Source organism: Sprattus sprattus (assembly GCF_963457725.1).
Source record: "Sprattus sprattus genome assembly, chromosome: 3".
NCBI classification, from domain to species: domain Eukaryota; kingdom Metazoa; phylum Chordata; class Actinopteri; order Clupeiformes; family Clupeidae; genus Sprattus; species Sprattus sprattus.
Window position 1 is genome coordinate 46,072,811 of NC_137922.1, and position 12,500 is coordinate 46,085,310.

Below are 12,500 nucleotides of genomic sequence, written 5' to 3' on the forward strand. Positions count from 1 at the left end.
AACAGCATTCTAAGGCTAATGCCTTGTTCATGACCCGTCCGTTCATGTAATGCTTTCCAAAAAAAACTATTGATGCATGCCACTTGAGTCTCAAGCATCCAGTGTCCAGTGGTAGGGATGGCGGAATAGTTCCTTTGTCATAGAAATAGAAATATGCCCCCTTTTCCTGCCAAGAGCTGATCGTGGGTCAGGGTATGGCCTTCATAATAGACACACAACAAACACTTAGAGAAAGCAGACCTCTGCCATCTCGCAATATTAACAAAAGCAAAAAAATGATTTGCGGCTCCACCCCGTAATTCGGATTGCTGCCAAATGGAATGGGTTCTTCCTTGACCCATTTCTGCGTAACCCTGCTGACAGACACACAGACAGACAAACAAACACACAAACAAACACACAAACAAACAAGCAGCACTGGAAACATCTCCCTGGCGGCTATAAGGAACCTGTGAGGGAACCGGTGAAAGACCCAGAAATGACAGTGAAGGCATCGGGGTATTGCTCATCCGTCACAGTATTTCACTTGGGAGCAATCTCCAATGGTTTAGTTACCAGAGACCTAAAATCAATTATAAAACAGAGATAAAACTTGAGCTGACAAGAAAAGAAAAAAAGGATTAGCCGATCTGAAGGCATCTGCCAAAATGGCAGGGTGACATTTAGAACCAGAAAAGGGCATGGAAATGTCTAGGCCACAGGTACAAAGAAAGATGCATTCATGTTCAGTTTTCCATTAAACTTTGCCATTCTCAGATTCACACAAAACACTTGTTTTTTCTTCTCAACCAGGGCCTAAACTATAAGGTATTCTTTGCAGAACAGGCAGCATGCATTGTGAAATCCAAATGCTGTCTTCAACTATACCTAGTTTGTAAGAGACAAGTATACAAAAAAAAAACACTCTCCCTCAAACAACCACACCGAAGTATGAATGGGATAAAAAAATCAAAAATCTCAAAATAAGCAGCTGAAGTGATTATCCCAGCCATCCATCCCGTTATAACTCTCTTAAATAAAAATGAGCGAGCGAGCGGCCCAGCTTTACCCCAGATTAATAGCATAAGCACATCATTTGGGATGCTTTTATTAGAGAGGGGGACGTTTAACTGGAGAAAATGGCTAGGGGCCAAATCTTATCTAACAGGGAGATTAGTCATTTAGGAAGGTGAATGGCTCCACAAATATGGGATTTAAAGGGATTTTTACATCACAGTCCTCTATGTGTGACTTGTGTTACTGTTAATCCATGCTCACTATTTTGGGCTGTACCATCTGATTTGTGGATGGCAAACCTGTTATGCTTTTATGAATAGAGATGTACAGTATGAGGATAAAGTAACATTAAAGTAAGTAAAGTAAGCTTTTGGAACATTAAAGTTAGTAAATCTATTTTAGTAGATCTCACAAATAAAATTATGAACATTCTAAATAAACACATTAACCACCTCATACTCCGCATCCCTCACCATATATAATAGGGATGTGCAAAAAAATCGATTCACATTCGTATCGCGATTCAAGTGCTTCCGATTCATAATCGATTCATAGAATTCCAAAAATCGATTATTTTTTTTTTTTCTAAGATTAACGTTCCTTTTGACTTTGCAAACTGTGTAGTAGGCTAACGTTACGGTTTGAGTGATGGTGAGCGCGATACGGCGAAATGGTTGATAAAAAGCTTCTGAATAGAAAGTTTACCTTTAAAAGTTGTGTTGTGCAAAAGAAGCGAGCTTCACTGTTGTCTGAAAATGCCAACAGGCAGCTGGCTGAACAGAAGTCATAATGTCTGAAATGTGCACTTAATAATTTTATTTTGTACCGCCCTGTTTGGCGATGTTGTTTTTCAATAAAATAAAACATTGCATAAAGCAAGCCAATCCACTTTTCCATGATAAGAGCATTGAAATAAAATTTGCGATTAATCGCGATTAATTTTGAGTTAACTATGACAAAAATGCGATTAATCGCGATTAAATATTTTAATCGTTTGACAGCACTAACATTTACATACTGTGAATCAATTTTTTTTAAATCGAGAGTCGTTTTTTGAATCTAAAATCGATTTTGAATCTACAATCGATTTTGAATCGAATCGTGAGCCTAAAAATCGGTATCGAATCGAATCGTGACATTTTCTGAATCGTGCACCCCTAATATATAAGTTACATTCCATGTACTATAAAGCATTACGAAAATACTCTATTAGTAAACCCAGTAGACATTTTTATATGGAGTGACTTACAGTCCAGTAAATCTGGAGTGACTTACAGTCCAGTAAATCAATCAAACCTCCATGTCCATTACTGTCAAGAGTTTTAATACTAGTATGCTTCCATCCAACATAGTCATGTAATTTCACAGTCATGCACGTATTCAAGATGTTGCTTAAGATGCATGAGTGTGATCATGTAAGCATTATGAGTTTACATGAATGTGTACTGAATGTCCTGCAGTTTTCCCAAAAACCAACTGAGAATACTTCCACATCCCTCGGAAACACTCCTCTTAAAGGTTTTCCAGAGAACTCAGTGGTACTCATCAATAGCATTATTTTTTTCGGCTTCAGAGGTTCTAAGTGGAACTTTCGCTCGCTCTAGGTAGAACCAGTGGTATAGTGGTCCCTGGAGAAGTGGGTATACGCAATGCTGACTGCAAAAACAGTGGGAATACTCCGTATACCTGCGTATACCCTTGACTGCACCACTGGGTAGAACCCTCTGGGCTGAGAAAGCCTTTAAGCTGTGGAGTTCATGCATAGGGCTGCAGTGGAGCTACACATCCCTTTGGGCCACCGCAGTGCCAGGCCTTGCAAGGTCAGAGCTATTATCTGCAGATGCCTGCGTGTGTGTGTGTTTGTGTGTGTGTGTGTGTGTGTGTGTGTGTGTGTGTGTGCGTGTGCGTGTGCGTGTGCGTGTGCGTGTGCGTGTTTGTGTGCGTGTGCGTGTGTGTGTGTGTGTGTTTCTGCTGGTGTCCCTACCCGCTGAATGCTACTAATTGCCCCGCTGGTTCTCCTTTGAGGGTGCGGGGGATATCCCATTACAGAGATGCCACGCCTGGCTAGGTGAGGGCTTCAGGTTCCTTGCCAGGCAGGTGATACAACCACGCACACACACACACACACACACACACACACACACACACACACACACACACACACACACAAATACACATTCAGAAACACCAACCACCCAACACATATATACTGAGACAGAGAAACACACACACACACACACACACCCACACACACACACACACACACACACACACACACACACACACACATACACACAGAAACACCCAACAACCAACACACATAAACACACACACACACATACGTAGTGTTTTCTTCTGTGATCAACCCTCCCAAAACACACACCACCTCATTAAGCTGCTCTTGGACACGTGTTCTTGGAGTTACTTAAGCTAGCTGTCTCTGCACAAAGAAAGCATGGTTATCACTAAAAGAGCTGTTTCTGCTAAAAACTAAAAAAATATGTTTCTGTGACACTCCAGGGCCCTGTCTAGAAGACAGAAACACACTCCAATGAGCATACTAACGAGGGGATTTCCAAAAGTAATCGCACCCCTGCCATTCATTTGACATGAACAGCCGTAATGAGGGTTTGGCTGGCCTGCTATGGTGGGCAAGTCTGATGGAACAGAACCAGAAACAACTAGCTTCACAAACACAAACAAGGGAGTTTCCCAAAAATGTAGGGCATCCCCGGGTAACGACCAAGGCACGTTGAGGATCGAGGAGGACTCCTATGGCTGGCAGATCTGATGGAGGCGAGCCAGAAACTGCTGGCTTCACATAATATGGCAGCTTTCAAGTCGAAGAGCTGCCTGCCACACTGAGTGAGCAGAGAAATGTGCTGTGTCATGGCTAACGGCGTCAGAGGTGTCAGCAAAGCTCCATTTAAGTATTTTACTACAGAACCTCTACCGCCTAGTCTTTTCTGCAGGGGGGAGGAGGGCAGAGTCAATATCATTTGTATTGATCCCCGCGATAGTAAACAACCAGACAGGCCTGTAATGACGGCTGGCCTGCCAGTTTTGCGTGGAGGGTGCTTCACAGGACAATGAAGAATGAGTCTGAACTGAGCTTCATGTATGCTTTAAAAAGGCATCTTCGTCGACCGGTGGGTGATGGGACTGGCGTGTAAGCATCTGATGCTCTCTCCTTTTTGAAGCATGATTGCTGTGTTTCATGGCGTTCTTGTCATGGCTCAAATCCTGCTGACTCAGCTAAACTATCCTTGTCAAATACTGTAAGATGTGAACATACACAAAAATATAAGATATGTAAATAACAATTATTTACAAATACCTAAATACAAAAACCTAATTCCAGAATCCTTTACCAATCTGAAGTAAGGCATGAGTCGTACAAGACTCCACTCCACAAATTCCAACCTTAGGGAGCAAGCAACACACACTCTCTCACACATACACTCATATTGGCACAGTTGTCATGGGAACCTACACATACACTTACACATTTACTGGCGTCGTTGCCTGTGCTGTCATTCTCACCTACAATACCATTAAGCCTTTTGTTGTTATGGAGGGTTTTACGGCCACGACATCACTACCACATAAACATCATGTAGGCTACAAGACAACATTGCCAATATTAATTGCTTATCAGTATTTCTGTCCGACCTTCAAGCCAACATCATGTTACATATATATATTTTTGTATTTTATACATTCTACATCTGAGGAGTCCATCGAGACACGTCGATTGGGAATGATGTCTGATTGACAGAATTATGTCCATTCCTTGGTTCTGCATTTTCGTGCATGAATCTGAATTACATTAGATATTTTCAACGATCTACTAAAACAATCTGTTAAAAATCAAGACTGGTTACACACACACACACACACACACACACACACATACACAGGCCTACGCCACAGCCTTCCTCCACTGCGTCCGATCAATATCGCAGATGGCCATCTTCAAGGATTGAGATGCCACACCCCTTGACGACATTTGCACTTGTCGCTTAATTATACGTAACCTAAACATTCGCTGATACACCAGAATACAGAGGTCTATACATAGAGATGTTGCCCCTCCATCTCCAAAGGAACAACGAGTGACAGTCTAGACAGATTTCGTTTGTCATCCACACCTGTCCAAGAACACGCCTTGCTAGAGAGGTTTCACAAAAAACACGTCAATCTAGGTGATATCATCCCATGATAGCGATCTGATAATGTGTACATGTCGGAACACCAAGCGTATTTGTCAAACACCACACTTGATTTCTTTCAAATGTATCACGAATGAACATGAAGCCATTCCGCGCGAGTTCAATCTGCACAAGCTCAACGAAATGTCAAAAGAGATACGCTTACCTGCCCACCGTTTGGTTAGCGAGCTGTCGCATTCGATTGAACTGTTTCTTCATCTTGCAGCTTTTTCTGCATTAACCCCGATGGCAGAAACTGGTCGGCATTCCTCACTGACAAACAGTCATGCGATATGTGTTCAGATATTTACGTGAAAGCACATCCTCGCAAAATCCACTCCATTTTAAGCAAACATTTCTCCCAGGCAATGTAAAGCGATTGGGGGAAAGATTTCACAACATTTTATGTCCTTGGGCTGCTACTCCGTTTCTCTGGGATGCTGGACCAATTTCTTCTCTCCGGTCAGGATGACAGCTCAAGAGCCGACGCCGCTGTACGGTGCACTATGGGAATCGTAGTTTTCTTTCCGAAGGGAGAAAAAAAGAAAATATACAAGAAATAAGGAAGGGGTCGTTATTAATAATTTATTTGGGGTACAAGAAAAAAAAAAGAAGAAGCAATGCATGATTTGAATAATTTAGCGAGAAAACTAAAAAGTAGCGTCTCGTTTACATATTGCAAAATAGCTGATCTATAACTAATTGTGACATAAATAGGCTACGCTCTTCGGATAAAATTGGTGGGCCTAAAACTTGTCAATGACTGGTCAGTGTCAGTTGGGTGGATTCTATTCGAGGTACCGGTGTGTTGGATATGAAGGGGAAACATTGTGTGATGAACATACAGGTTGATACAGTATACGAGCCAATTAGGCCAGTATGACCCAGTATGCGCACCTAAAATATTTAAATAGGCTACTTAACAAAATAGACTGGTAATGTGCGGCAGCTCAACAGGCGTGGCCTTTGTAATCAACGTCTACTATCTCAGACAATATAATCTTAAAATGTGCTGGGAAATATAAAAAAGAAAGAAAGAAAGAAATTATTGATTGATTTATTGATCAATTGATTGATGATCTGCATCACCTATTCCATAAAAATGCTACCCGCTCACCTTAGTGCCAGTCAGTGAATGTTGAGCTTTGATGACATAATGTTCTAACACTTTCATAAGCACACAGCATCACCGTGTGGAGGAAGAGCGAACAAACCAAAGGAGTAACATTGTCAATTGTCATGTAATAAAAACTAGGGCTGTGAAATGATTAACAATCGCAGGTTTCTCTGGATTAATCATGATTAATCACATATTACCATTTTTCTCTGTATATTTTTGTGAGAACAAAAAGATTTAAGACAAAAGAGGGACATATTAGCATAGATTTCCAGGTTGATTCCTCAAAATGGACATACATTCACATTATTATGCCTGAGACACACTTTGGCATACTATACAAAATTTCCATTTGATGTCCGAATTGAGGTCCTATTTGAACTGAGTAAAATCAAAGACATTTCACTTAGCTAGACATATTAAATAAAACATACTGCTAAAATCTGTGATTTGGAGGAATTATATTTCCACATATACTATCACGATAAAATGTAGATGTAGCTGTAATGGACTGTATTGTGAGCTGGACTCAATTGCACAACTCAGAGACAGGGGTAAAGAATAATCAAAAAGGTTTTCTATCAGAGTTCGGTACAAGGTAAGACAAGGAGAAGGCGACGGCAGGGTTCGGTGTGGGTCAGGTCGGGGTTCGATACACAGGCAGGCGTTTGAAGATCAGGTGGGTATTCGTCGTAAGTGGTTTAGTGACAAACCTGGATAATTTAACTCAGTAAGTATCACTTGAGTAAGTCACTAGAGTATCACTACTCTATCACTAGAGTAAGTCACATCCAGAGTTAGTGGTAAACTTCCTAATAAAAGAACCCCCATTGGTTCATTCTCCTAACAAAATAACGTCAGAGGGTTCTTCTATTAGGAGATTTACCACTTACTCTGAGTTAACTTATCCAGGTTTGTCACTAAACCACGTACGACGAATACCCCCCAGGCAGACAATCCAAAAGGTGAGGAGGCAAAAACAGGGTTCGTTAAAGGGGTCGGCAACACTAGAATATAACTAAACATGGAGAAATCACAGGGACGTTAGAAACATGGGGGGAAACTAAGACGAACCGACAACGTGACACAAGAAAACACGGACAAAATATGATGAGGTGAGGACCAGATGCAGACAATAAAGGCGGGGCACACACAAGGGCAGGGAGTAAGGGTCGGAAACGAGAGGAGAGATGAGTAAACAAACACAACACAGAACTGAAGAATAAATGATACAATAAGAAAAACATATTGTAGGAAACAGGACAGGACAGGACTTAACATCAGCTTTATTGACATTGGGTGGAGTACAAGTACAAAGCCAATGAAATGCCGGTAGAAGGCACTAATATTAACATAGAATACACAACACTCAATCAAAATAAAACTTTAAGAATCTAAAGAAATGTCATTAAATGATGTTGGTTTTTGACAAATAGACTCATTGTACAACCGATATAACAGGTCAGTTCCACTGTACTATTGATTATTACATTTGATGTAATAATAATAATAATGAAAAAAATTAAACATCGCCCCACAAACATAACAGAGTCCTGCAAACATAATAATTACTCATTACCAGTGCCAGTGTATGCTACAATAGAAATAAAGACATTTAAATATATATTTACAAAAAATGTTAAAGATGAGGGCAATGTCATATAAGTGAGAGATTCTGAGGATGACCTTAATCTCTGGACAACAGGCCATTTTGTTACATTGTACTGGTTTTGGCCCCTGTGCCAATACACATGGATTCAATTAGTCATGTTGCATATTTGGTAGATAATTTTGTTGTTGTAACAATGCTTCTCTGCAATACATCTTATACCGTTGGAAAGCCTGTTTAGTTCCCTTTTAAATGGTCCCACATTTGTAAGGAACATGCATTTGTGGGATGAGCAGTACAGCTGAGTATGTGGGTTGCGCCCATGAAAAATGTGCCAAATAAACGTAAATACAAAAAGGAAGAAAATATGTGTTTGGTAGATTATTTCTTTGTTGTAACAATGCTTCTTGGCAAAAAAAATCTTCTGCCGTTGGAAAGCCTGTTTACTCCCCTTTCAGATGGTACCACATGTGCAAGGAACATGCATTTGTGGGATGAGCTGCAGAGCTGAGTTTGTAGGTTGCGCCGATGAAACATTTGCCAAACAGCTTATTCTGGCAAACTTTTCATGACCGCAACCCACAAACTCAGCTCTGCAGCTCATCCCACTAATGCATGTTCCTTGCAAATATGGCACCATTTGAAAGGGGAGTAAACAGACTTTCCAACGGTATACGATTTATTGCCAAGAAGCATTGTTACAACAAAGAAATAATCTACCAAACACAAATGTCCTTTTTTTTTGTTCTATGTTTATATACAGTATGTATAGGTATATATATTTGATAGATTGATTGAAATCTGGTTTTCACTGTGAGTGTGAATGAGGTAGCCTATGTGTGTGTTTGTGTGTTTGTTTGTTTGTGTGTGTGTGTGTGTGTGTGAGTGCGCGCATGTGCGCAAGGGGAGGTTTTAGCGTTTCTGCTTGAATTGCCAATCCCATGTTACTAGTGAAGGGCTAGAGGCACTCGTATCCATTAAATATGTAATGTATATGTATACTACATACAATTATTTTCACATGACAGGATGATAAACTGCGGTTAAAACACGGGTGCAGGCAATGCAAAGGTATGTTTTAAACATCCATGCTGCTGCCTATATACGGTGAGGTTTAGAGTATAGAAAATACGGTATATATTTTCCTGTTATATAGATATGTCGGACAAGCAGACCAAGAAAAGGCAACACGGACACCTTTTGAGAGGACAACAGCCTTTAGTTCATGCCCCCTCTCAGGTGGACAGTGACCTGGAAAGGTTTGGGTGCTTGTGTGCCGCCAAAGACCATGCTGAAATCAGGAACACCCATTTCCTCTGGCCAGACCAATCGGAAGCGGCGCAGCAAAGTGACCAGGGTGAGAAAGAGTTCCATGCGAGCAAGCCCCTCCCCCAGACAAATACGAGAACCTGTGAAAAGAACCAGAAAAAATACTGCAGTTAACATCATAGGATTCAGAACTTCTTCACATACTAAAACAACCCAATGACATACTGCAGTAAACGCCATAGGATTCACAACTAGTCCACATACTACCAACCCAATAAAATACTGCAGTAAACACCATAGGATTCACAACTACTTCACATACTAAACCAACCCAATAATCTACACTGGCAAAGTAAAACTTTAAAAGAGTCCAAATCCGTTTTGAATCATTCCAGAAAGGATGAGACATGTGTGCTACCTAGAGAGAAGGGCATGAAGGCGTCAGGCTTGACAAACTCTCCTCTCTCGTTCAGGAAGTTATCAGGGTTGAATTCATGCGGGGACTTCCACTGGTCTTCTGCATGAAGCACTGAGGACAGACAAGGAATGATCATCGTGCCCTAGAGAGAGAGAGAAACAGAGAGTGGAGAGAGAGAGAGAGAGAGAGAGAAGTTAAGAGAGAAGGGAAGTTGAAGAGACACCATCAAAAAGGACAGGGCCCTGTTTACTCTCATGGTGGTTTAAAGGGCGACATCAAGCTTCACATGCAGTTCCTCTACCAGTTTCTTCATTCATGCTGACATCATTATAATCACCAAGGTAACAAGGCTAAAAATATACGAAAATGATGACTTTGGGAGGGGAGATTATCCATCAAGGCAAGGCAAGGCAAGGCAAGGCAAGGCAAGTTTATTGATACAGCACAGTTTGTCACGTTGGTAATTCAAAGTGCTTCGCAAATCAATAAAACAACATAGTAAATAAGAGATTAAAAAAGGTAAAACTGTTAAAAGAAAAGAAAATAAAAGATTAGATCAAAAAGGAAGAGTGCATTAGATGAGATTCTCTCAGTTGCTAAAGCTTATCAAGAAGCTAATGATAAGCTAGGTATTAGTGTTAACTGTACTCTGTGCTGTTACTAGGTGACAGTGAGTGTTACCTTGGGAATGCTGTAATCCTGGATGTTTGTGTCTGCGGTCGTGGTGTGGAACAAACTCAAAGGAAGAGTATCAGCCACTCTCTGGGCCTCGTGGATCACGGCCTGGACGTAGGGCATGGCCTGCCGGTCCTCAAACATCACCTGCTCACGAGAACCCAGCACTTCATCTATCTCCTGGTAGCAGCGTTCTGAGTGCACACACACACACACACACACACACACACACACACACACACACACACACACACACACACACACACACACACACACACACTCACACATTCAGCATACTCACAACACATGTCTTTACAAAACAACCCTGTATTTGATGAAGGGGGAGTTTGACCTCGTACCCTGTATGTGAGGATGGGTCATGAGGTAGAGTGTTGCTGTCCTCAGGGTGTTGGAGGTGGTGTCCGATCCTGCTGTCAGCAGGTCAAACAACATGGCCACTAGCTGACTGTCATCAAAGGAGGTGCCTTTGTCTGCCCTCTAACACACACACAAACACAAACACAAGTGTCAGCTTTTACTAGGGACGTTTAATTAGTATATATTGCATGGCATATTCATATTCTCATTTGCCTTCTCATTCTGTCCCTCGCACTCACTTTCTCCATCTCGTCCAGATAGCAGTCGATGAGGTCTCTAGGCTGGCCTGAAACCCATGAGTCTTTGTGTTCACTAACCACTTTGAGTATGTGGCTGTGTATGCTGCTGATTACGTCAAAAGCCTGATTGAACGGCAGAGGGAATCTCCTCATGAACGGAGCAATTTCATAGATCTGCCTCAAGGGGGAGGAAGAGGCCACATGTCAAAACTGTGAAGTGGACTGAAAGAAATATCAAAACATGGTTCTGTAGTGGCATCGACCTATGTTTTGATTGGCAAAACTGTTATCACAAACAATTCATACAATTTAATATTTTTATACATTTTATATTATTTTTATATGAATAGAAGGATAAAATATCTTAAAAGTACCAATGCCCAAGGGCTAATGACTAATTTAGTCACGTTCGCAAGCATGACAATGAGTTCCTTGAAGTAAGGATCATTGTAGTCAAATCGAGAGCCAAAAATAACAGAGCAGATTATGTCAGAGGCAGCATAGTGGAAGAGATACTGGGGGTCCATGGACTTCCCTGAGAGTGGGAGAGAGAGAAGGAATGAGAAAGAGGGATAGAGAGAGGGATAATATGTTTTTGATACTGCCACACATACACACAGATAATATGTTTGATAGGCGCACAGATATACAGAGCGAGAGAAAAATACGAGTCTGGTATTGGCTGTGTTGTTCAGGCTCAGATCTTGAAAGAGGCTCTAATATTAAAGGTTTGCAATGTTATTTTGTTAACATTCAGGTGTTGTTTACATTCAGGTGTCGTTTACATTCAGGTGTGTCTATTAAAACCATTAATCTCCTTGAGAGCTGTTGAACAATGCTTTTGAAATCTGTAATTTTCTGAAAAACTAGCAGGAAATGAACATATAATTTATCGATTTAGTATTTTATGATCAAAACTAAACAACTTCTCATAGACAGCAGTGGGTATCAATACAAACATAGACAAGAGAAACATACAACATGTATCTACAGGAAGACATTCTGCATTATACTGCACCCTAGATGACAAAAGCTGCAAAGCATCCCATCTAAGAGTAAGCTGTGGTACCTGCATGTTTCTGCAGCTCGGCGCAGATGTGTTGGGTCTCTTCCAGAATCTTCTCCTCCATGGTGCGCTTCCCCATCCCAAAGTTACGCAGTGTGGTCAGGGCAAAGCGCCGGTGCTCTTGCCACTTTGGACCGTAATCTGCCATACCCACACCTGAAACAAAGCATGTGTTAAATAATGATGCACTCACACCTAACTATTTAAAATGCACAAATGTAAATCTGGAACACAGTAAAACTAATAAACCACAACCAAACAATAATCCAAAAGATGGCACACACACACACACACACACACACACACAGACACACACACACACACACACACACACACACAAATGTTGTTTTACCTTTGCATTGTGTGATATGAGAAATCAACATGTGATCTGGTCGTCCAGCAAACTCAGTGCCTCTAGTGACCAGTGCTTCTCTGATGACTTGCTGATTGGCCAACACCACTACAGGACGAGGACCAAAGTACAGACTGTAGACGGGACCATAGCGCTCTGCTAACTACACA

At 41.2% G+C, this 12,500-nt stretch overlaps 2 protein-coding genes across 2 annotated transcripts in view; both read right to left on the reverse strand.

Moving 5' to 3' along the window:
- Positions 1-5,426, reverse strand: part of LOC308362811 (rho GTPase-activating protein 44-like) — a gene marked incomplete at both ends in the record, with an annotated part of 88,366 nt that extends 82,940 nt beyond the window's left edge. Inside the window, one exon of the mRNA XM_080835535.1 lies at positions 5,374-5,426. Within this exon, the coding sequence (XP_080691661.1) occupies positions 5,374-5,426 (53 nt within the window). The remainder of the gene's footprint in view (positions 1-5,373) is intronic.
- A 3,725-nt stretch (positions 5,427-9,151) lies between these two features.
- Positions 9,152-12,500, reverse strand: part of LOC308362812 (uncharacterized protein) — a gene marked incomplete at both ends in the record, with an annotated part of 15,236 nt that continues 11,887 nt past the window's right edge. Inside the window, 8 exons of the mRNA XM_080835536.1 lie at positions 9,152-9,342; positions 9,621-9,762; positions 10,302-10,489; positions 10,655-10,793; positions 10,913-11,086; positions 11,287-11,447; positions 11,982-12,134; positions 12,331-12,493. Coding sequence (XP_080691662.1) covers positions 9,152-9,342; positions 9,621-9,762; positions 10,302-10,489; positions 10,655-10,793; positions 10,913-11,086; positions 11,287-11,447; positions 11,982-12,134; positions 12,331-12,493 — 1,311 coding nt within the window. The remainder of the gene's footprint in view (positions 9,343-9,620; positions 9,763-10,301; positions 10,490-10,654; positions 10,794-10,912; positions 11,087-11,286; positions 11,448-11,981; positions 12,135-12,330; positions 12,494-12,500) is intronic.